Source organism: Coregonus lavaretus (assembly GCF_964263955.1).
Source record: "Coregonus lavaretus genome assembly, chromosome: 4".
In the NCBI taxonomy this organism is placed as follows: domain Eukaryota; kingdom Metazoa; phylum Chordata; class Actinopteri; order Salmoniformes; family Salmonidae; genus Coregonus; species Coregonus lavaretus.
Genome location: NC_139991.1, coordinates 74,875,878 through 74,897,456, shown reverse-complemented (window position 1 = coordinate 74,897,456; position 21,579 = coordinate 74,875,878). Strand labels below are relative to the sequence as shown.

The 21,579-nt window shown below is 41.9% G+C and overlaps 1 protein-coding gene across 1 annotated transcript in view; it reads right to left on the bottom strand.

The window, feature by feature from the left end:
* fbn2a (fibrillin 2a) overlaps positions 1 to 21,579 on the bottom strand; it is a gene marked incomplete at both ends in the record, with an annotated part of 247,780 nt that overhangs the window by 64,715 nt on the left and 161,486 nt on the right. Inside the window, 6 exons of the mRNA XM_084159776.1 lie at positions 6,744 to 6,866; positions 7,433 to 7,558; positions 14,381 to 14,506; positions 16,563 to 16,691; positions 17,097 to 17,222; positions 18,194 to 18,421. Of these exons, the coding sequence (XP_084015902.1) occupies positions 6,744 to 6,866; positions 7,433 to 7,558; positions 14,381 to 14,506; positions 16,563 to 16,691; positions 17,097 to 17,222; positions 18,194 to 18,421 (858 nt within the window). The remainder of the gene's footprint in view (positions 1 to 6,743; positions 6,867 to 7,432; positions 7,559 to 14,380; positions 14,507 to 16,562; positions 16,692 to 17,096; positions 17,223 to 18,193; positions 18,422 to 21,579) is intronic.

The window sequence follows — 21,579 nt, the reverse complement described above, 5'->3', positions numbered from 1 at the left end:
CATACTGTTAGAGTAACCAGGTATTACAGACTGTAGAGAGTAACCAGGTATTACAGACTGTAGAGAGTAACCAGGTAATACAGACTGTATAGAGTAACCAGGTATTACAGACTGTATAGAGTAACCAGGTATTACAGACTGTAGAGAGTAACCAGGTATTACAGACTGTATAGAGTAACCAGGTATTACAGACTGTTAGAGTAACCAGGTATTACAGACTGTAGAGAGTAACCAGGTATTACAGACTGTATAGAGTAACCAGGTATTACAGACTGTATAGAGTAACCAGGTATTACAGACTGTATAGAGTAACCAGGTATTACAGACTGTAGAGAGTAACCAGGTATTACAGACTGTATAGAGTAACCAGGTATTACAGACTGTTAGAGTAACCAGGTATTACAGACTGTATAGAGTAACCAGGTATTACAGACTGTAGAGAGTAACCAGGTATTACAGACTGTATAGAGTAACCAGGTATTACAGACTGTTAGAGTAACCAGGTATTACAGACTGTAGAGAGTAACCAGGTATTACAGACTGTATAGAGTAACCAGGTATTACAGACTGTTAGAGTAACCAGGTATTACAGACTGTAGAGAGTAACCAGGTATTACAGACTGTAGAGAGTAACCAGGTATTACAGACTGTAGAGAGTAACCAGGTATTACAGACTGTATAGAGTAACCAGGTATTACAGACTGTATAGAGTAACCAGGTATTACAGACTGTAGAGAGTAACCAGGTATTACAGACTGTAGAGAGTAACCAGGTATTACAGACTGTATAGAGTAACCAGGTAATACAGACTGTAGAGAGTAACCAGGTATTACAGACTGTAGAGAGTAACCAGGTATTACAGACTGTATAGAGTAACCAGGTATTACAGACTGTTAGAGTAACCAGGTATTACATACTGTAGAGAGTAACCAGGTATTACAGACTGTAGAGAGTAACCAGGTAATACAGACTGTAGAGAGTAACCAGGTATTACAGACTGTATAGAGTAACCAGGTATTACAGACTGTAGAGAGTAACCAGGTATTACATACTGTAGAGAGTAACCAGGTATTACATACTGTAGAGAGTAACCAGGTATTACAGACTGTAGAGAGTAACCAGGTATTACAGACTGTAGAGAGTAACCAGGTATTACAGACTGTAGAGAGTAACCAGGTATTACAGACTGTTAGAGTAACCAGGTATTACATACTGTAGAGAGTAACCAGGTATTACAGACTGTAGAGAGTAACCAGGTATTACAGACTGTAGAGAGTAACCAGGTATTACAGACTGTAGAGAGTAACCAGGTATTACAGACTGTAGAGAGTAACCAGGTATTACATACTGTAGAGAGTAACCAGGTATTACAGACTGTATAGAGTAACCAGGTATTACAGACTGTAGAGAGTAACCAGATATTACAGACTGTATAGAGTAACCAGGTATTACAGACTGTATAGAGTAACCAGGTATTACAGACTGTAGAGAGTAACCAGGTATTACAGACTGTAGAGAGTAACCAGGTATTACAGACTGTAGAGAGTAACCAGGTATTACAGACTGTAGAGAGTAACCAGGTATTACATACTGTAGAGAGTAACCAGGTATTACAGACTGTATAGAGTAACCAGGTATTACAGACTGTAGAGAGTAACCAGGTATTACAGACTGTATAGAGTAACCAGGTATTAAAGACTGTATAGAGTAACCAGGTATTACAGACTGTAGAGAGTAACCAGGTATTACAGACTGTATAGAGTAACCAGGTATTACAGACTGTATAGAGTAACCAGGTATTACATACTGTAGAGAGTAACCAGGTATTACAGACTGTAGAGAGTAACCAGGTATTACAGACTGTAGAGAGTAACCAGGTATTACAGACTGTAGAGAGTAACCAGGTATTACAGACTGTATAGAGTAACCAGGTATTACATACTGTATAGAGTAACCAGGTATTACAGACTGTATAGAGTAACCAGGTATTACAGACTGTAGAGAGTAACCAGGTATTACAGACTGTAGAGAGTAACCAGGTATTACAGACTGTATAGAGTAACCAGGTATTACAGACTGTAGAGAGTAACCAGGTATTACAGACTGTATAGAGTAACCAGGTATTACAGACTGTAGAGAGTAACCAGGTATTACAGACTGTTAGAGTAACCAGGTATTACAAACTGTAGAGTAACCAGTTATTACAGACTGTAGAGAGTAACCAGGTATTACAGACTGTTAGAGTAACCAGGTATTACAAACTGTAGAGAGTAACCAGGTATTACAGACTGTAGAGAGTAACCAGGTATTACATACTGTAGAGAGTAACCAGGTATTACAGACTGTATAGAGTAACCAGGTATTACAGACTGTAGAGAGTAACCAGGTATTACAGACTGTATAGAGTAACCAGGTATTACAGACTGTAGAGAGTAACCAGGTATTACAGACTGTAGAGAGTAACCAGGTATTACAGACTGTATAGAGTAACCAGGTATTACAGACTGTAGAGAGTAACCAGGTATTACAGACTGTATAGAGTAACCAGGTATTACAGACTGTAGAGAGTAACCAGGTATTACAGACTGTTAGAGTAACCAGGTATTACAAACTGTAGAGTAACCAGTTATTACAGACTGTAGAGAGTAACCAGGTATTACAGACTGTTAGAGTAACCAGGTATTACAAACTGTAGAGAGTAACCAGGAATTACAGACTGTAGAGAGTAACCAGGTATTACATACTGTAGAGAGTAACCAGGTATTACAGACTGTATAGAGTAACCAGGTATTACAGACTGTAGAGAGTAACCAGGTATTACAGACTGTATAGAGTAACCAGGTATTACAGACTGTATAGAGTAACCAGGTATTACAGACTGTAGAGAGTAACCAGGTATTACAGACTGTATAGAGTAACCAGGTATTACAGACTGTATAGAGTAACCAGGTATTACATACTGTAGAGAGTAACCAGGTATTACAGACTGTAGAGAGTAACCAGGTATTACAGACTGTAGAGAGTAACCAGGTATTACAGACTGTAGAGAGTAACCAGGTATTACAGACTGTATAGAGTAACCAGGTATTACATACTGTATAGAGTAACCAGGTATTACAGACTGTATAGAGTAACCAGGTATTACAGACTGTAGAGAGTAACCAGGTATTACAGACTGTAGAGAGTAACCAGGTATTACAGACTGTATAGAGTAACCAGGTATTACAGACTGTAGAGAGTAACCAGGTATTACAGACTGTATAGAGTAACCAGGTATTACAGACTGTATAGAGTAACCAGTTATTACAGACTGTAGAGAGTAACCAGGTATTACAGACTGTAGAGAGTAACCAGGTATTACAGACTGTAGAGAGTAACCAGGTATTACAGACTGTATAGAGTAACCAGGTATTACATACTGTAGAGAGTAACCAGGTATTACAGACTGTAGAGAGTAACCAGGTATTACAGACTGTAGAGAGTAACAAGGTATTACAGACTGTATAGAGTAACCAGGTATTACATACTGTATAGAGTAACCAGGTATTACAGACTGTATAGAGTAACCAGGTATTACATACTGTAGAGAGTAACCAGGTATTACAGACTGTATAGAGTAACCAGGTATTACAGACTGTAGAGAGTAACCAGGTATTACAGACTGTAGAGAGTAACCAGGTATTACAGACTGTTAGAGTAACCAGGTATTACATACTGTAGAGAGTAACCAGGTATTACATACTGTAGAGAGTAACCAGGTATTACATACTGTATAGAGTAACCAGGTATTACAGACTGTAGAGAGTAACCAGGTATTACAGACTGTAGAGAGTAACCAGGTATTACAGACTGTAGAGAGTAACCAGGTATTACAGACTGTAGAGAGTAACCAGGTATTACAGACTGTAGAGAGTAACCAGGTATTACAGACTGTAGAGAGTAACCAGGTATTACAGACTGTAGAGAGTAACCAGGTAATACAGACTGTAGAGAGTAACCAAGTATTACAGACTGTAGAGAGTAACCAGGTATTACAGACTGTATAGAGTAACCAGGTATTACAGACTGTAGAGAGTAACCAGGTATTACAGACTGTATAGAGTAACCAGGTATTACAGACTGTATAGAGTAACCAGGTATTACAGACTGTAGAGAGTAACAAGGTATTACAGACTGTATAGAGTAACCAGGTATTACAGACTGTATAGAGTAACCAGGTATTACATACTGTAGAGAGTAACCAGGTATTACAGACTGTAGAGAGTAACCAGGTATTACAGACTGTAGAGAGTAACCAGGTATTACAGACTGTAGAGAGTAACCAGGTATTAAAGACTGTATAGAGTATCCAGGTATTACATACTGTATAGAGTAACCAGGTATTACAGACTGTATAGAGTAACCAGGTATTACAGACTGTAGAGAGTAACCAGGTATTACAGACTGTAGAGAGTAACCAGGTATTACATACTGTAGAGAGTAACCAGGTATTACAGACTGTATAGAGTAACCAGGTATTACAGACTGTATAGAGTAACCAGGTATTACAGACTGTATAGAGTAACCAGGTATTACAGACTGTAGAGAGTAACCAGGTATTACAGACTGTAGAGAGTAACCAGGTATTACAGACTGTATTGAGTAACCAGGTATTACAGACTGTATAGAGTAACCAGGTATTACATACTGTAGAGAGTAACCAGGTATTACAGACTGTAGAGAGTAACCAGGTATTACAGACTGTAGAGAGTAACCAGGTATTACAGACTGTAGAGAGTAACCAGGTATTACAGACTGTATAGAGTAACCAGGTATTACATACTGTATAGAGTAACCAGGTATTACAGACTGTAGAGAGTAACCAGGTATTACAGACTGTAGAGAGTAACCAGGTAATACAGACTGTAGAGAGTAACCAGGTATTACAGACTGTAGAGAGTAACCAGGTATTACAGACTGTATAGAGTAACCAGGTATTACAGACTGTAGAGAGTAACCAGGTATTACAGACTGTATAGAGTAACCAGGTATTACAGACTGTATAGAGTAACCAGGTATTACAGACTGTAGAGAGTAACAAGGTATTACAGACTGTATAGAGTAACCAGGTATTACAGACTGTATAGAGTAACCAGGTATTACATACTGTAGAGAGTAACCAGGTATTACAGACTGTAGAGAGTAACCAGGTATTACAGACTGTAGAGAGTAACCAGGTATTACAGACTGTAGAGAGTAACCAGGTATTACAGACTGTATAGAGTATCCAGGTATTACATACTGTATAGAGTAACCAGGTATTACAGACTGTATAGAGTAACCAGGTATTACAGACTGTAGAGAGTAACCAGGTATTACAGACTGTAGAGAGTAACCAGGTATTACATACTGTAGAGAGTAACCAGGTATTAGAGACTGTATAGAGTAACCAGGTATTACAGACTGTAGAGAGTAACCAGGTATTACAGACTGTATAGAGTAACCAGGTATTACAGACTGTATAGAGTAACCAGGTATTACAGACTGTAGAGAGTAACCAGGTATTACAGACTGTATAGAGTAACCAGGTATTACAGACTGTATAGAGTAACCAGGTATTACAGACTGTATAGAGTAGCCAGGTATTACAGACTGTAGAGAGTAACCAGGTATTACAGACTGTAGAGAGTAACCAGGTATTACAGACTGTAGAGAATAACCAGGTATTACAGACTGTTAGAGTAACCAGGTATTACAAACTGTAGAGTAACCAGTTATTACAGACTGTAGAGAGTAACCAGGTATTACAGACTGTTAGAGTAACCAGGTATTACAAACTGTAGAGAGTAACCAGTTATTACAGACTGTAGAGAGTAACCAGGTATTACAGACTGTTAGAGTAACCAGGTATTACAGACTGTAGAGAGTAACCAGGTATTACAGACTGTAGAGAGTAACCAGGTATTACAGACTGTATAGAGTAACCAGGTATTACAGACTGTAGAGAGTAACCAGTTATTACAGACTGTAGAGAGTAACCAGGTATTACAGACTGTAGAGAGTAACCAGGTATTACAGACTGTAGAGAGTAACCAGGTATTACAGACTGTAGAGAGTAACCAGGTATTACAGACTGTAGAGAGTAACCAGGTATTACAGACTGTAGAGAGTAACCAGGTATTACAGACTGTAGAGAGTAACCAGGTATTACAGACTGTAGAGAGTAACCAGGTATTACAGACTGTATAGAGTAACCAGGTATTACATACTGTATAGAGTAACCAGGTATTACAGACTGTTAGAGTAACCAGGTATTACATACTGTAGAGAGTAACCAGGTATTACAGACTGTAGAGAGTAACCAGGTATTACATACTGTATAGAGTAACCAGGTATTACAGACTGTAGAGAGTAACCAGGTATTACAGACTGTAGAGAGTAACCAGGTATTACAGACTGTATAGAGTAACCAGGTATTACAGACTGTAGAGAGTAACCAGGTATTACAGACTGTATAGAGTAACCAGGTATTACAGACTGTAGAGAGTAACCAGGTATTACAGACTGTAGAGAGTAACCAGGTATTACAGACTGTAGAGAGTAACCAGGTATTACAGACTGTAGAGAGTAACCAGGTATTACAGACTGTAGAGAGTAACCAGGTATTACAGACTGTAGAGAGTAACCAGGTATTACATACTTTATAGAGTAACCAGGTATTACAGACTGTAGAGAGTAGATGGGAATGTCAGGGGTGTGTTTACCAGAGCAGCTTCTCTCGTCTGTCATCAGGGCATAGCCATTGTTGCAGCTACACTTATAGCTCCCCTCTGAGTTGGTGCAGTGCAGGTCACAGCCGCCGTTCCCAATGGTACACTCATCAATATCTGAAAAACACACACCCAATGGTACACTCATCAATATCTGAAAAACACACACCCAATGGTACACTCATCAATATCTGAAAAACACACACACAGTTAAAAATAAAAACTAAGGAAACAGGTTAGGAACAACTAAGGAAACAGGTTAGGAACAACTAAGGAAACAGGTTAGGAACAACTAAGGAAACAGGTTAGGAACAACTAAGGAAACAGGTCAGGAACAACTAAGGAAACAGGTTAGGAACAACTAAGGAAACAGGTCAGGAACAACTAAGGAAACAGGTTAGGAACAACTAAGGAAACAGGTCAGGAACAACTAAGGAAACAGGTGAAACAACGTATCTATCCTCTCACAGGTGTAATTGTTTATTGTATGTGAAGCAATACAAAAGAAAAAGTAATTTCCCATGGTGTAATGTAATAAATAGCAGTATGACATGTTAGCTAGCATGTTATCGAATGTAATAGCTCTAAGATTGATTTCTCAGAGTACAAAATAAAAATATAACTTTAGAACATATAGGCCTAACTAATCATATATAACATACGACTCAGTTCAATTACCATACCTACGCAGCTCTGTCTGTCAGGAGTTGCTTGGTAACCAGAGTCACAAGAGCAGTGGTAGGTACCGGCCACGTTCACACATTGGCCGTTCCGACACAGGCTGACGCTCTGCTCGCACTCGTTGTAATCTGTGTGAGATAACATTCATGAACACGTGCTAAATGACTAAAATGTAAATAAAGATATCGAAAAAATATGTAGTGTCGATTTCCCAGACACCGATTAAACCTAATTCTGGACTAAACAGTATGCTCAATGGAGAATCTCCATTGAAAGGTTTAATCTGTATCAGAGAAACACCCCATAATGTATTAGAAGGGTTTAAATAATATTGTATCAACATGTGTGTTAAGAAAGGGACCATTTGAGAAGATAGAGAGTGAGAGGTGGGAAAAATAACAGCTAGCGTAAAGGTCACAAAATAAAAAACAAGAAATCAGGTGATTAGCCGTGTGACCTAGCAATGCAATGACCTAGTTACACTGTACATAACCTATTCAGAAGGACTAGCAGTGTGGAACAAGATTTGATATGGTCTTAAAGGGGCAATCTGGGATTCAAACAACAACAAAGTGGTCACCCTGCCATTTTCGGGGACAAACAACTGATGGATGGGGCTGAAGAAATGTAACAACTCATAAATGAATAGTCGGAGCTACGGACGCAAGGACCGACCATTCATGATATCAACATTATAGTTTTAACCATGAAGCTATACATTGTTTGTTTACAATTGCATTGTTTACAAACAATGGAGTAAAACACGTTTATATTTTGGGTTCTGATGGGAAACGACAGTTGAACTAAGCTCAGGGGGCATTAATACGTTATATTCTTCAAAAACCAATGGCTATATATCATTTAAGCCTAGCCACCACAGGATAAAATTACATTTTTGCATGTACTTATCAATTTTGAGATATTCTGGTATTTTGGTCGATTAATATTAGTATTTTCAAAAAGTACAAATAAGAACGTCAAAAAGTTGATGACAATTTATATTTTAGTTAGTTTGTCATACTACCGTCATTAAAATGTCATGAATTGTAACCACTTTTAAATGGACATACATGTACATCCATAATTTCAAAGCTCACTACACCATTTAAAAGCCCGTTTCATAGATAATGTTACAAACTGGAGTCTGGACTATATGTAGTAACATACTTTGAAGAGATGAGGATTGGGTCTAAGGTGTTTGGCATTTGGTAGTCTAAATTCAGTGTCCTTGTCTTTAACTGCCATTTCCCAAAAGTCACTCTTCCCAATCGCCAACAAATTTTTCTCAGCTTCAGAAGCATCTGTTTTTACCAAAACGTGTGCCATCCTTAGATGTATTCTCCACTTATACAGAGGGAATTGTTGATATTTTGTCAATTTCTTTTTCTAGATGACATTTTCTTCTGAAAAATTTGACAAAAATACATTTGACGTATCTTTCTTTAGTATTTTACAAATAGAAAGATTAAATAAGTATTTATCCACAATCGGCTATGTGTAAGTCCGGTCCTGGATTGTCTCAACAAAATGAAACCAAAATATTTAAGCTGACTTCATCCAGTGTCCAGAAAAGTGGATTTGTGTGATATGAAAAACCCTTGTAATGGAACATTTTATGTTTGTGCTTTTCTAATAACCAATTTCTGTGTTCTATGTTTGTGCTTTTCTAATAACCAATTTCTGTGTTCATGCAAGTGACTGATTGAACGAATCCTCACTATCAGTATCTGCAATTTGGCAGTACGCCCAAAACCTTGTTTTGAGAACGAAAGATATCTCAGTTTCAAGGTCTCAGCTTAGAGAGAAGAAGCCTTGTGAGGTATTGGTCTGTCATATGCATGACCCAGTATTGGTCGGTCACATGAATGAAGCAAATGTTAATTATGAATAAGCTAAATCATGCAAATATAACTTGTCTGCAGTATATAAGAGAACTAACAGAGAAGAATTGATTAACTTGTTCAATGCTAGTTAAGGATACTATAGGCCTAGTTATCACATTTCACGTTGGATTTATTAACTACAATAAGGTAAGACGGGTTTTTAATTCTGGTGCCGCTCTGCACACACCAGCTTGTTAGCTAGCTGGTTCAAAGGACGTTCAAAGTTCCTCCATAGAAGCCGCTCCTCCTAGGTATAATTCTGTGGACCTAATTCAGATAATGCATGTCATAACAAGATGCCCAGCGCTTCAAGCCTCCTCCTCAACCCTCTCTCGCTCTCTCCCCGATCGAAAAATGTCAGTCGCATCTTGCGCCATAGGCTACACTTGTCTGTCCATCACGCATGTAAACAACTAGCTTGCCTGCTCTATCCGCACTGATTGGTGAAGTAATTGGATGCTAGCATGCTAGTTAGCTATGGTGTCATAGTTAGCTAGCTGAATAAAGTGGGTTGAGTCTACTCCTTTAAACATTGAACCGCTGTGGTTCACAACAATTCTGATTTCTAAAGGTGGAAGTTGGGAGAGTTTTTGTTCGGGTGGTTCAGTGAAACAATTATAGTTTCTGAGGTGGAAGTTTTGGTGAGGGAGGCCCTGCTCTCTCTTCTTCCAGATGTTTAGTTCATTTCATTCCAATCTCCTCTGCATTATTGTAGCCATTTGCTACAGCCTGTCAACTATGCCTCTGCCTATCCCTGTTCTCTCCTCTCTGCACAGGCTACACAAACGCCTCACACCGCGTGGCTGCTGCCTCTCTAACCTGGTGGTCCCTGCACGCACCCCACACCTGGAGTTCCAGGTCTCAGGCAGCCTCTGGAACTGCCGTTCTGCTGCCAACAAAGCTGACTTCATCCCAGCCTATGCTAACCTCCAGTCCCTCGACTTCCTGGCGCTGACGGAAACATGGATTACCACTGAAAACACTGCTACTCCTACTGCTCTCTCCTCGTCTGACCATGTGTTCTCGCATACCCCGAGAGCATCTGGTCAGAGGGGTGGTGGCACAGGAATCCTCATCTCTCCCAAGTGGACATTCTCAATTTTTCCCCTAACCCACCTGTCTATCTCATCATTTGAATTCCATGCTGTCACAGTCACTAGCCCATTTAAGCTTAATATCCTTGTCATCTATCGCCCTCCAGGTTCCCTTGGAGAGTTCATCAATGAGCTTGACGCCTTGATAAGTTCCTTTCCTGAGGATGGCTCACCCCTCACAGTTTTGGGGGATTTCAACCTCCCTATGTCCACATTTGACTCATTTCTCTCTGCCTCCTTCTTTCCACTCCTCTCCTCTTTTGACCTCACCCTCTCACCGTCCCCCCCTACTCACAAGGCAGGCAATACGCTTGACCTTATATTTACTAGATGCTGCTCTTCTACTAATCTCACTGCAACTCCCCTCCATGTCTCTGACCACTACTTTGTTTCCTTTTCTCTCTCGCTCTCCTCCAACACTACTCACTCTGCCCCTACACAGATGGTAATGCGCCGCCGCAACCTTCGCTCTCTCTCTCCCACTACTCTCTCCTCTTCCATCCTATCATCTCTTTCCTCTGCTCAATCCTTCTCCCTCCAATCTCCTGATTCTGCCTCCTCAACCCTCCTCTCCTCCCTTTCTGCATCCTTTGACTCTCTGTGTCCCCTATCCTCCCGGCCGGCTCGGTCCTCCCCTCCAGCTCCGTGGCTTGATGACTCATTGCGAGCTCACAGAACAGAGCTCCGGGCAGCGGAGCGGAAATGGAAGAAAACTAAACTCCCTGCCGACCTGGCATCTTTTCACTCCCTCCTCTCTACATTTTCTTCATCTGTTTCTGCTGCTAAGGCCACTTTCTACCACTCTAAATTCCAAGCATCTGCCTCTAACCCTAGGAAGCTCTTTGCCACATTTTCCTCCCTCCTGAATCCTCCCCCCCTCCCCCCCCCCTCCTCTCTCTCTGTGGATGACTTCGTCAACCACTTTGAAAAGAAGGTTGACGACATCCGATCCTCGTTTGTTAAGTCTAATGACACTGCTGGTCCTACTCACACTGCCCTACCCTATGCTTTGACTTCTTTCTCCCCTCTCTCTCCAGATAAAATCCTGCGACTTGTGACTGCAGGCCGCCCAACAACCTGCCCGCTTGACCCCATCCCCTCCTCTCTTCTCCAGACCATCTCCGGTGACCTTCTCCCCTACCTCACCTCGCTGATCAACTCATCCTTGACCGCTGGCCATGTCCCTTCCGTCTTCAAGAGAGCGAGAGTTGCTCCCCTTCTCAAAAAACCAACACTCGATCCCACTGATGTCAACAACTACAGACCAGTATCCCTTCTTTCTTTTCTTTCCAAAACTATTGAGCGTGCCGTCTTTAGCCAACTCTCTTGCTATCTCTCTCAGAATGACCTTCTTGATCCAAACCAGTCAGGTTTCAGGACTGGTCATTCAACTGAGACTGCTCTTCTCTGTGTCACGGAGGCTCTCCGCACTGCTAAAGCTAACTCTCTCTCCTCTGCTCTTGTCCTTCTAGACCTGTCTGCTGCCTTTGATACTGTGAACCATCAGATCCTCCTCTCCACCCTCTCCGAGCTGGGCATCTCCGGCGCGGCTCACTCCTGGATTGCGTCCTACCTGACCGGTCGCTCCTACCAAGTGGCGTGGCGAGAAGCTGTCTCCGCACCACGTGCTCTCACCACTGGTGTCCCCCAGGGCTCAGTTCAAGGCCCTCTCCTTTTCTCCCTATACACCAAGTCACTTGGCTCTGTCATATCCTCACATGGCCTCTCCTATCATTGCTACGCTGACGATACACAACTAATCTTCTCCTTTCCCCCTTCTGATAACCAGGTGGCGAATCGCATCTCTGCATGTCTGGCAGACATATCAGTATGGATGACGGATCACCACCTCAAGCTGAACCCTGGCAAGACGGAGCTGCTCTTCCTCCCGGGGAAGGACTGCCCGTTCCATGATCTCGCCATCACGGTTGACAACTCCGTTGTGTCCTCCTCCCAGAGTGCGAAGAGCCTTGGCGTGACCCTGGACAACACCCTGTCGTTCTCCGCTAACATCAAGGCGGTGACCCGCTCCTGCAGGTTCATGCTCTACAACATTCGGAGAGTATGACCCTGCCTTACACAGGAAGCGGCACAGGTCCTAATCCAGGCACTTGTCATCTCCCGTCTGGATTATTGCAACTCGCTGTTGGCTGGCCTCCCTGCCTGTGCCATTAAACCCCTACAACTCATCCAGAACGCCGCAGCCCGTCTGGTGTTCAACCTTCCCAAGTTCTCTCACGTCACCCCCCTCCTCCGCACACTCCACTGGCTTCCAGTTGAAGCTCGCATCCGTTACAAGACCATGGTGCTTGCCTATGGAGCAGTGAGGGGAACGGCACCTCTGTACCTTCGGGCTCTGATCAGTCCCTACACCCAAACGAGGGCATTGCGTTCATCCACCTCTGGCCTGCTGGCTCCCCTTCCTCTGCGGAAGCATAGTTCCCGCTCAGCCCAGTCAAAACTGTTCGCTGCTCTGGCACCCCAATGGTGGAACAAGCTCCCTCACGACGCCAGGACAGCGGAGTCACTCACCAACTTCCGGAGACATTTGAAACCCCACCTCTTTAAGGAATACCTGGGATAGGATAAAGTAATCCTTCTACCCCCCCCCCCCCCCCCCCCCAAAAAAAAAATTGTAAAGTGGTTATCCCACTGGCTATAGGGTGAATGCACCAATTTGTGAGTCGCTCTGGATAAGAGCGTCTGCTAAATGACGTAAATGTGCCCTTGAGCAAGGCACTTAACCCTAATTGCTCCTGTAAGTCGCTCTGGATAAGAGCGTCTGCTAAATGACTAAAATGTAAATGTAAATGTAATTTAATGAGCAAAATGTAAAAAACAATTGATTTCACAGGTTAAAAAAGGAACTGGTACTTTTTTTGTGTTCGAACCGGTTCCAAACTTTATTTTGCTGGTCGGAACAGTGTAACGGAACGAAAAAAATAGTGGTTCAGTTCAGAACGAAACGATTGGAAAATAATTTTGGTTCCAACCCGAATATAACCCTACATGTCTAATGAGAAGAATCCTACATATCTAATGAGAAGAACCCTACATGTTGTTGAGAAGAACCCTACATGTTGTTGAGAAGAACCCTACATGTTGTTGAGAAGAACCCTACATGTTGTTGAGAAGAACCCTACATGTTGTTAAGAAGAACCCTACATGTTGTTGAGAAGAACCCTACATGTTGTTGAGAAGAACCCTACATGTTGTTGAGAAGAACCCTACATGTTGTTGAGAAGAACCCTACATGTTGTTGAGAAGAACCCTACATGTTGTTGAGAAGAACCCTACATGTTGTTGAGAAGAACCCTACATGTTGTTGAGAAGAACCCTACATGTTGTTGAGAAGAACCCTACATGTTGTTGAGAAGAACCCTACATGTTGTTGAGAAGAACCCTACATGTTGTTGAGAAGAACCCTACATGTTGTTGAGAAGAACCCTACATGTTATTGAGAAGAACCCTACATGTTGTTGAGAAGAACCCTACATGTTGTTGAGAAGAACCCTACATGTTGTTGAGAAGAACCCTACATGTTGTTGAGAAGAACCCTACATGTTATTGAGAAGAACCCTACATGTTGTTGAGAAGAACCCTACATGTTGTTGAGAAGAACCCTACATGTTGTTGAGAAGAACCCTACATGTTATTGAGAAGAACCCTACATGTTGTTGAGAAGAACCCTACATGTTGTTGAGAAGAACCCTACATGTTGTTGAGTATTTTGTCATGATGTTTACGATGTAGACTGGGTTTTTGGCACATTAATGTAAAGTAATAAACATTAGTTAGAATGTTCAGTAACTGTTGTGTGTTCATTTGGTCTGTCTGTTTCATGCTTAGAATTTGTTACATGTTCAGTATTTGTTATGTGTACTGAGGCCTCACATTTACAGTGTGTTCAGTATTTGTTATGTGTACTGAGGCCTCACATTTACAGTGTGTTCAGTATTTGCTGCTTACTCACCCTCGCACACTGCCCCGTCCACGCTGAGCTGGTGTCCTGGGGGGCATGCACACTCGTAGCTGCCCTCTGTGTTCTCACAAGACCCCCCACGACACAGGGAGGGGTCGCGCTCACACTCGTCTATGTCTGAGAGAACACACACAACAGGGAATTCAGTATTAGTAACACACGGGATGACAGAGAAACTCCCTAACATGTCACCAACACTTGTCCTTTATAAAAAATAAAAATAAACATTGTCCAGTGGGCCTGTGTGGTCCGGTGGCTAGTGCCACCGACCCCGGCAACATATATGCCGGAGTTGCCATGGGTTCGACACCGGCCCACTGCCCTTTGACTCGATATCATTCCTATCTTCTCTCTGCGGTCCTACCTGTTCAATAAAACATGTTCTAGTTGTATTACACATGCCTAGAAGCAGTCCATGGACAAGGTAAGACATCATTCTATGGAATCAATTATACGAAACGGAGCACGGAGGTCACTTCTCGAATGCGTACTCAGTTTGTACATATTTTGAAGCATGCATCGATGCAAACTTAAACGGAAAGTATGCAAAGAAATATGACGCAAACATTTAAAAAATGCTACAAAATTTATTGAAATCAATAGCCCACAAATGGGACAAACACGAAATTGAGACTCTGCATGCAGAATTCTGCAAAAACATCCTCCGTGTACAACAAATAATGCAAGCAGAACAGAATTAGGCAGATACACGCTAATTATCAAAATCCAGAAAAAAAAGAGCCGTTAAATTCTACAACCACCTAAAAGGAAGCGATTCCCAAACCTTCCATAACAAAGCCATCACCTACAGAGATATGAACTTGGAGAAGAGTCCCCTAAGCAAGCTGGTCCTGGGGCTCTGTTCACAAACACAAACAGACCCCACAGAGCCCCAGGACAGCAACACAATTAGACCCAACCAAATCATAAGAAAACAAAAAGATAATTACTTGACACACTGGAAAGAATTTACCAAAAAACAGAACAAACTGGAATGCTATTTGGCCCTAAACAGAGAATACACAGTGGCAGAATACCTGACCACTGTGACTGACCCAAACTTAAGAAAAGCAGACTCAGTGAACATTGCTATTGAGAGAGGCCGCCGTAGGCAGACCTGGCTCTCAAGAGAAGAGAGGCTATGTGGTGGAAACAGAGCTGCACTTCCCAATCTCCTGCCAAATGTATGACCATATTAGAGACACATATTTCCCTCAGATTACACTGACCCACAAAGAATGTGAAAACAAATCCAATTTTGATAAACTCCCATATCTATTGGGTGAAATACCACAGTGTGCAATCACAGCAGCAATATTTGTGACCTGTTGCCACAAGAAAAGGGCAACCAGTGAAGAACAAACATCATTGTAAATACAACCCATATTTATGTTTATTTATTTTCCCTTTTGTACTTTAACTATTTGCACATCGTTATAACACTGTTTTTAGCCATAATATGATCATTTGAAATGTCTCTATTCATTTGAAACTTTTGTGAGTGTAATGTTTACTGTAAATGTTTTATTGTTTATTTCACCTTTGTTTATTATCTACTTCACTTGCTTTGGCAATGTAAACATATTTCCCATGCCAATAAAGCCCTTAAATTGAAATTGAGAGAGAGAGAGAGAGAGAGAGAGAGAGAGAGAGAGAGAGAGAGAGAGAGAGAGAGAGAGAGAGAGGGGGGAGATACTGTAGAGAGAGAGGGGAGATACTGTAGAGAGAGAGAGAGAGGAGATACTGTAGAGAGAGGAAGAGAGAGAGAGATACTGTAGAGAGAGAGGAGATACTGTAGAGAGAAAGAAAGAGAGCGAGAGAGAGATACTGTAGAGAGAGAGAGAGAGGAGATACTGTAGAGAAAGAGAGAGAGAGAGAGAGAGAGATACTGTAGAGAGAGAGAGAGAGAGAGAGAATATACTGTAGAGAGAGAAAGAGAGAGAGAGAAAGACCGAGAGAGAGATACTGTAGAGAGTGAGAGAGAGAAGAGAAGAGATACTGTAGAGTGAGGGAGAGAGAGAGAGAGACACTGTAGAGAGAGAGAGAGAGGAGATACTGTAGCGAGAGAGAGAGAGAGAGAGAGAGAGAAGATACTGTAGAGAGAGAGAGAAAGAGAGAGAGAGAGAGAGAGAGAGATAGCGTAGAGTGAGGAAGAGAGAGAGGTTGGACTCACCCATGCAGTTCTTCATCATCATGAAGCCACTCTCATAGCCCTCGAAGCACTCACAATCAAAACTACCAGGAGTGTTGACACAGACCCCTTGGCCACACAGGTCCGGAGAGATACGACACTCATCGATGTCTGAACACACACAGAGGACAGCAGAACAGATGTTATTATATCTATTAAATTGATATTGATATTTGTAGTGCACTGTCGAGGGAGCTTGCTAGTAAGCATTTCACTGCATCATTTATACCTGCTGTAAACCATGTACACGACAAATAAACTTTGAACAGATATTAGTTAATTTTGCTAAATAAATATTCTGATTCGATGACAAATGATACTGTTTCGATGAAGATTTTTTAACAGGTATTTTAAAAAGTTTTGATGTTTTGTTAGTGCTTCAGTTTGGTGGACTGTGTTAACTGTTTTGCAAAAATGATCCCTATTTTGAGAAAAGTGTTCAAGCAATCGGGACAAACTGTATTAACAGATCATTTCTACCCATAATAATGGGACATAATGTGGTCATAGTCTCACCTGTGCAGTTGCGCTCTTCCATATCGAGGGAAAACCCTCCGGCGCAGTGGCACCTGAAACTGCCTATGGTGTTGCGGCACTTGCCATGCACACACATGCTGGGGAACACCTTACACTCATTGATGTCTGTCAAAGAGAGACATGTCAACAAATGATCCGATTTCTATTATAACAAAGATACATATGAATCACTACCTAGTCCTACTTCCTATAACAGACGCATATTAATCACTACCTAGTCCTACTTCCTATAACAGATGCATATTAATCACTACCTAGCCCTACTTCCTATAACAGACGCATATTAATCACTACCTAGTCCTACTTCCTATAACAGATGCATATTAATCACTACCTAGTCCTACTTCCTATAACAGACGTATATTAATCACTACCTAGTCCTACTTCTTATAACAGACGCATATTAATCACTACCTAGTCCTACTTCCTATAACAGATGCATATTAATCACTACCTAGTCCTACTTCCTATAACAGATGCATATTAATCACTACCTAGTCCTACTTCCTATAACAGATGCATATTAATCACTACCTAGTCCTACTTCCTATAACAGATGCATATTAATCACTACCTAGTCCTACTTCCTATAACAGACGCATATTAATCACTACCTAGTCCTACTTCCTATAACAGATGCATATTAATCACTACCTAGTCCTACTTCCTATAACAGACGCATATTAATCACTACCTAGTCCTACTTCCTATAACAGATGCATATTAATCACTACCTAGTCCTACTTCCTATAACAGACGCATATTAATCACTACCTAGTCCTACTTCCTATAACAGACGCATATTAATCACTACCTAGTCCTACTTCCTATAACAGATGCATATTAATCACTACCTAGTCCTACTTCCTATAACAGATGCATATTAATCACTACCTAGTCCTACTTCCTATAACAGACGCATATTAATCACTTCCTAGTCCTACTTCCTATCCTTACTTCCTGTTATCTGTTTGCTAAATTATGTTATATTGAGGAGTGACACTAACTACTTGGATTTCTGAAAAACCTGGGAATTTTGGGAACCAACCAACCTTTTTGCAACCCTACTCCCTCACCTTTATAGAAGGGCCTTCCGGTGAGGACGTCTCCTCGGTTGGCGAAGCCTGGGCCTCTGGGGCAGAGGGCGTCATACTCGGAGGTGCCAGGCAGGGGGCACGCCTCGCACTCCTTCCCCCAGGCGGCGCCCATCGTGCAGCAACAGGCGTCCATGCGGAAACGCCCGGGCACGTGCTCGGCGCACGAGTCCTCTTCCCACGTCAGGTAGCAGTGCTCAGACCGCACGTCTGGCAGGTAGAGTAGTGTTTAAGTTTATAGTACATCCACATAACAGTCAATACATACGAACATGAAATCCACAGGATACTAACAAGATAACACTTTACATTAAGGAACCCTTTACATTAAGGAACCTTTTACATTAAGGAACCCTTTACATTAAGGAACCCTTTACATTAAGGTTCTGTTACAGGTTTGTTTTTTTCCATTTATGTTTTGAGGTTGGACTTTTAACACGTATAGCATTTTAGCACGTAGAGCGCACCGATTGGTGTCACCTCGTTAGTCAATATGTGTTCCACCTGTGCTGGTTTGCCGTCTCGCTAGTGGGAAGGTATTTCACCTGTGCTGCCCCAGGTGCTATTCAGGAGTGGCTGGCCCAGGTGCTATTCAGGAGTGGCTGGCCCAGGTGCTATTCAGGAGTGGCTGGCCCAGGTGCTATTCAGGAGTGGCTGGCCCAGGTGCTATTCAGGAGTGGCTGGCCCAGGTGCTATTCAGGAGTGGCTGGCCCAGGTGCTATTCAGGAGTGGCTGGCCCAGGTGCTATTCAGGAGTGGCTGGCCCAGTGCTCCAGTGGTCTTGAGAGATGTGGAGGGTCAACTCCTATTTGATTTATTGAAAAACATTTCTTTGTCTGATTTCGGTTTGCTCAACCTTTTTGGTTTAGGTACTTCCTGTCTTTAAGTTTGGTGTGGGTTTTTCTTTTGTTTGACTCTTTTTGGGCAGATTTAGTGGCCGCTCATAGTGGGTGTCTTTTAGGTCCCAGTTGTTGTTGCTAGCCAACGTTCAGTGGACACCCCCAAGAGTGTCTTTCAGAACCCCTCCTAAAACCCCACCTGTTTCGTTTTGGTTGTTGATCAGTGACTCTTTGTTAGTTCCCCCTTCCGTTTGAGCAACATTTTTGGTTTTCTTGCTGGGGAATGTAACCATACCATTTACAATAAGGTAACACTTTATATTAAGGAATATGTTACATTAAAAGGTGCAGTATGCAGATATCGCTCCGCCACCCCCTGGTTGCTAAAATTCTAAAAGTTAGCCTAGTTTCCGTTGACGTGACAAAACAAGCAATGAATAGTGTAGAGCAGGGGTCTCCAACCCTGTTCCTGCAGAGCTACCCTCCTGTAGGTTAACTCCAACCCTGTTCCTGGAGAGCTACCCTCCTGTAGGTTAAATCCAACCCTGTTCCTGGAGAGCTACCCTCCTGTAGGTTAACTCCAACCCTGTTCCTGGAGAGCAACTCTCCTGTAGGTTAACTCCAACCCTGCTCCTGGAGAGCTACCCTCCTATAGGTTTTTGCTCCAACCCCAGCTGTAACTAACCTGGTTCAGTTTATCAACCAGCTAATTATTAGAATCAGCTGTGCTAGATAAGGGTTGGAGTGAAACCCTAAAGGACCGTTGCACTCCAGGAACAGGGTTGGAGAGCCCTGGTAGAGAATCATTGTACCCTCTAAACCAGGGGTGTCAAACTCATTCCATGGAGGGCCTAGTGTCTGCTGGTTTTTGGTTTCTCCTTTCTGTTAAGAACTAGACAACCAGGTGAGGGGAGTTCCTTACTAATCAGTGACCTTAATTCATCAATCAAGTAAAAACCCGCAGACACTTGGCCCTCCGTGGAATGAGTTTGACACATGATCTAAACTGCTGTGAAATATATTTTCACTAACCACAAGTATTGTATTTTCAGCTGTTTGAAGCTGGTGTACAAAACCGAAAGTAAAAGACGCAAAAACAAAACTTAAGAACAGGAAGCATAGAAATAGCGCACATAGAACAGATCTACCGCTTCTTAGACCTGCTTTCAATGAGAATGACAGATCTATAACTCTCATTACTAGATGCATTTGGTTGGGTCGCTCATAAAGTTACATACTGCAGCTTTAAGGTAGCGTTCATATTTAGATAACGCTTTACATCAGTGGTCACCAACCGCTCGATTCCTCATCGATCTGCAAACATTTCTATGAAAAATCCAACGTAGTTTTTTTTGGGGGGGGGGGGGGGTTGCGCTCTTTTGCGGTAGGTGCACCTGATTCAGCTGCCCTGCGCGCCAGGTAATCGAAGTGTTCCCATTTTGAACAATTTCATGTGTCTGAAGGTACAAATTCAGCCTACCCAGCCAGGACACAAATCAAGTGCACCTATAGGCCTACCGTTGGCCAATCAGATATCTCAGATCACTGTGCAGTTTCCACGAGCCCACAGCGAAGTTGATACTGTGAGATTTCTAAACTTATAAAACCATGACTGGAGAGAGACTGTCAACGAATACAGCAAAGAGCTGCTGTTTTTACGAGTTTGTTTATGTTTTTATTCAGCACTGTCAACACTTTATTCCACACTTTTATAAAGCCATAAAACGAGCTTCTCCCTACTTCCACTCGCCCTACACACTGTATCGATAGGCTTGCGTTGTTATTATTAGTGGCTTGTGTCTTTTTTAATATCGAGGAATATTTCACGTTCTCTGGTCATAGGAGTAATAATATGAATTGGTGTATGAGGCAGAAATAATTAAAAGCAACTCGAGATTTGCCATCAGCGTCTACTTTCTGGTCACTCTTCCTCTACTAACACCATCAGTAAAATAAATTAAAAAACGAATTATTTAAACGTATGCAACTATAAAAGTATATGTTCTTGAGGAATTCCCATTGGATTATAGGAAATCATCATACAATATTGGGAATATTCAGAATATTTATGACTTGGAATACTTGGACAAATTTGGGACAATTTCTGAAGTTAGTTACTTGGGAACACAATTTTACTTGGAACACTATTTAAAAGTATACTGAACAAAAATATCAACGCAACATGTAAAGTGTTGGTCCCATGTTTCATTGAATATAAAAGATCCCAGAAATGTTCCATACGCACAAAAAGCTTATTTCCCTCAAATGTTAGTGAGAATTTCTCCTTTGCCAAGATAATCCATCCACCTGACAGGTGTGGCATATCAAGAAGCTGATTAAACAGCATGATCATTACACAGGTTCACCTTGTGCTGGGGACAATAAAAGGCCACTCAAATGTGCAGTTTTGTCACACAACACAATGCCACAGATGTCTCAAGTTTTGAGGGAGCGTGCAATTGGCATTATGACTGCAGGAATGTTCACCAGAGCAGTTGCCAGAGAATTGAATGTTAATTTCTCTACCATT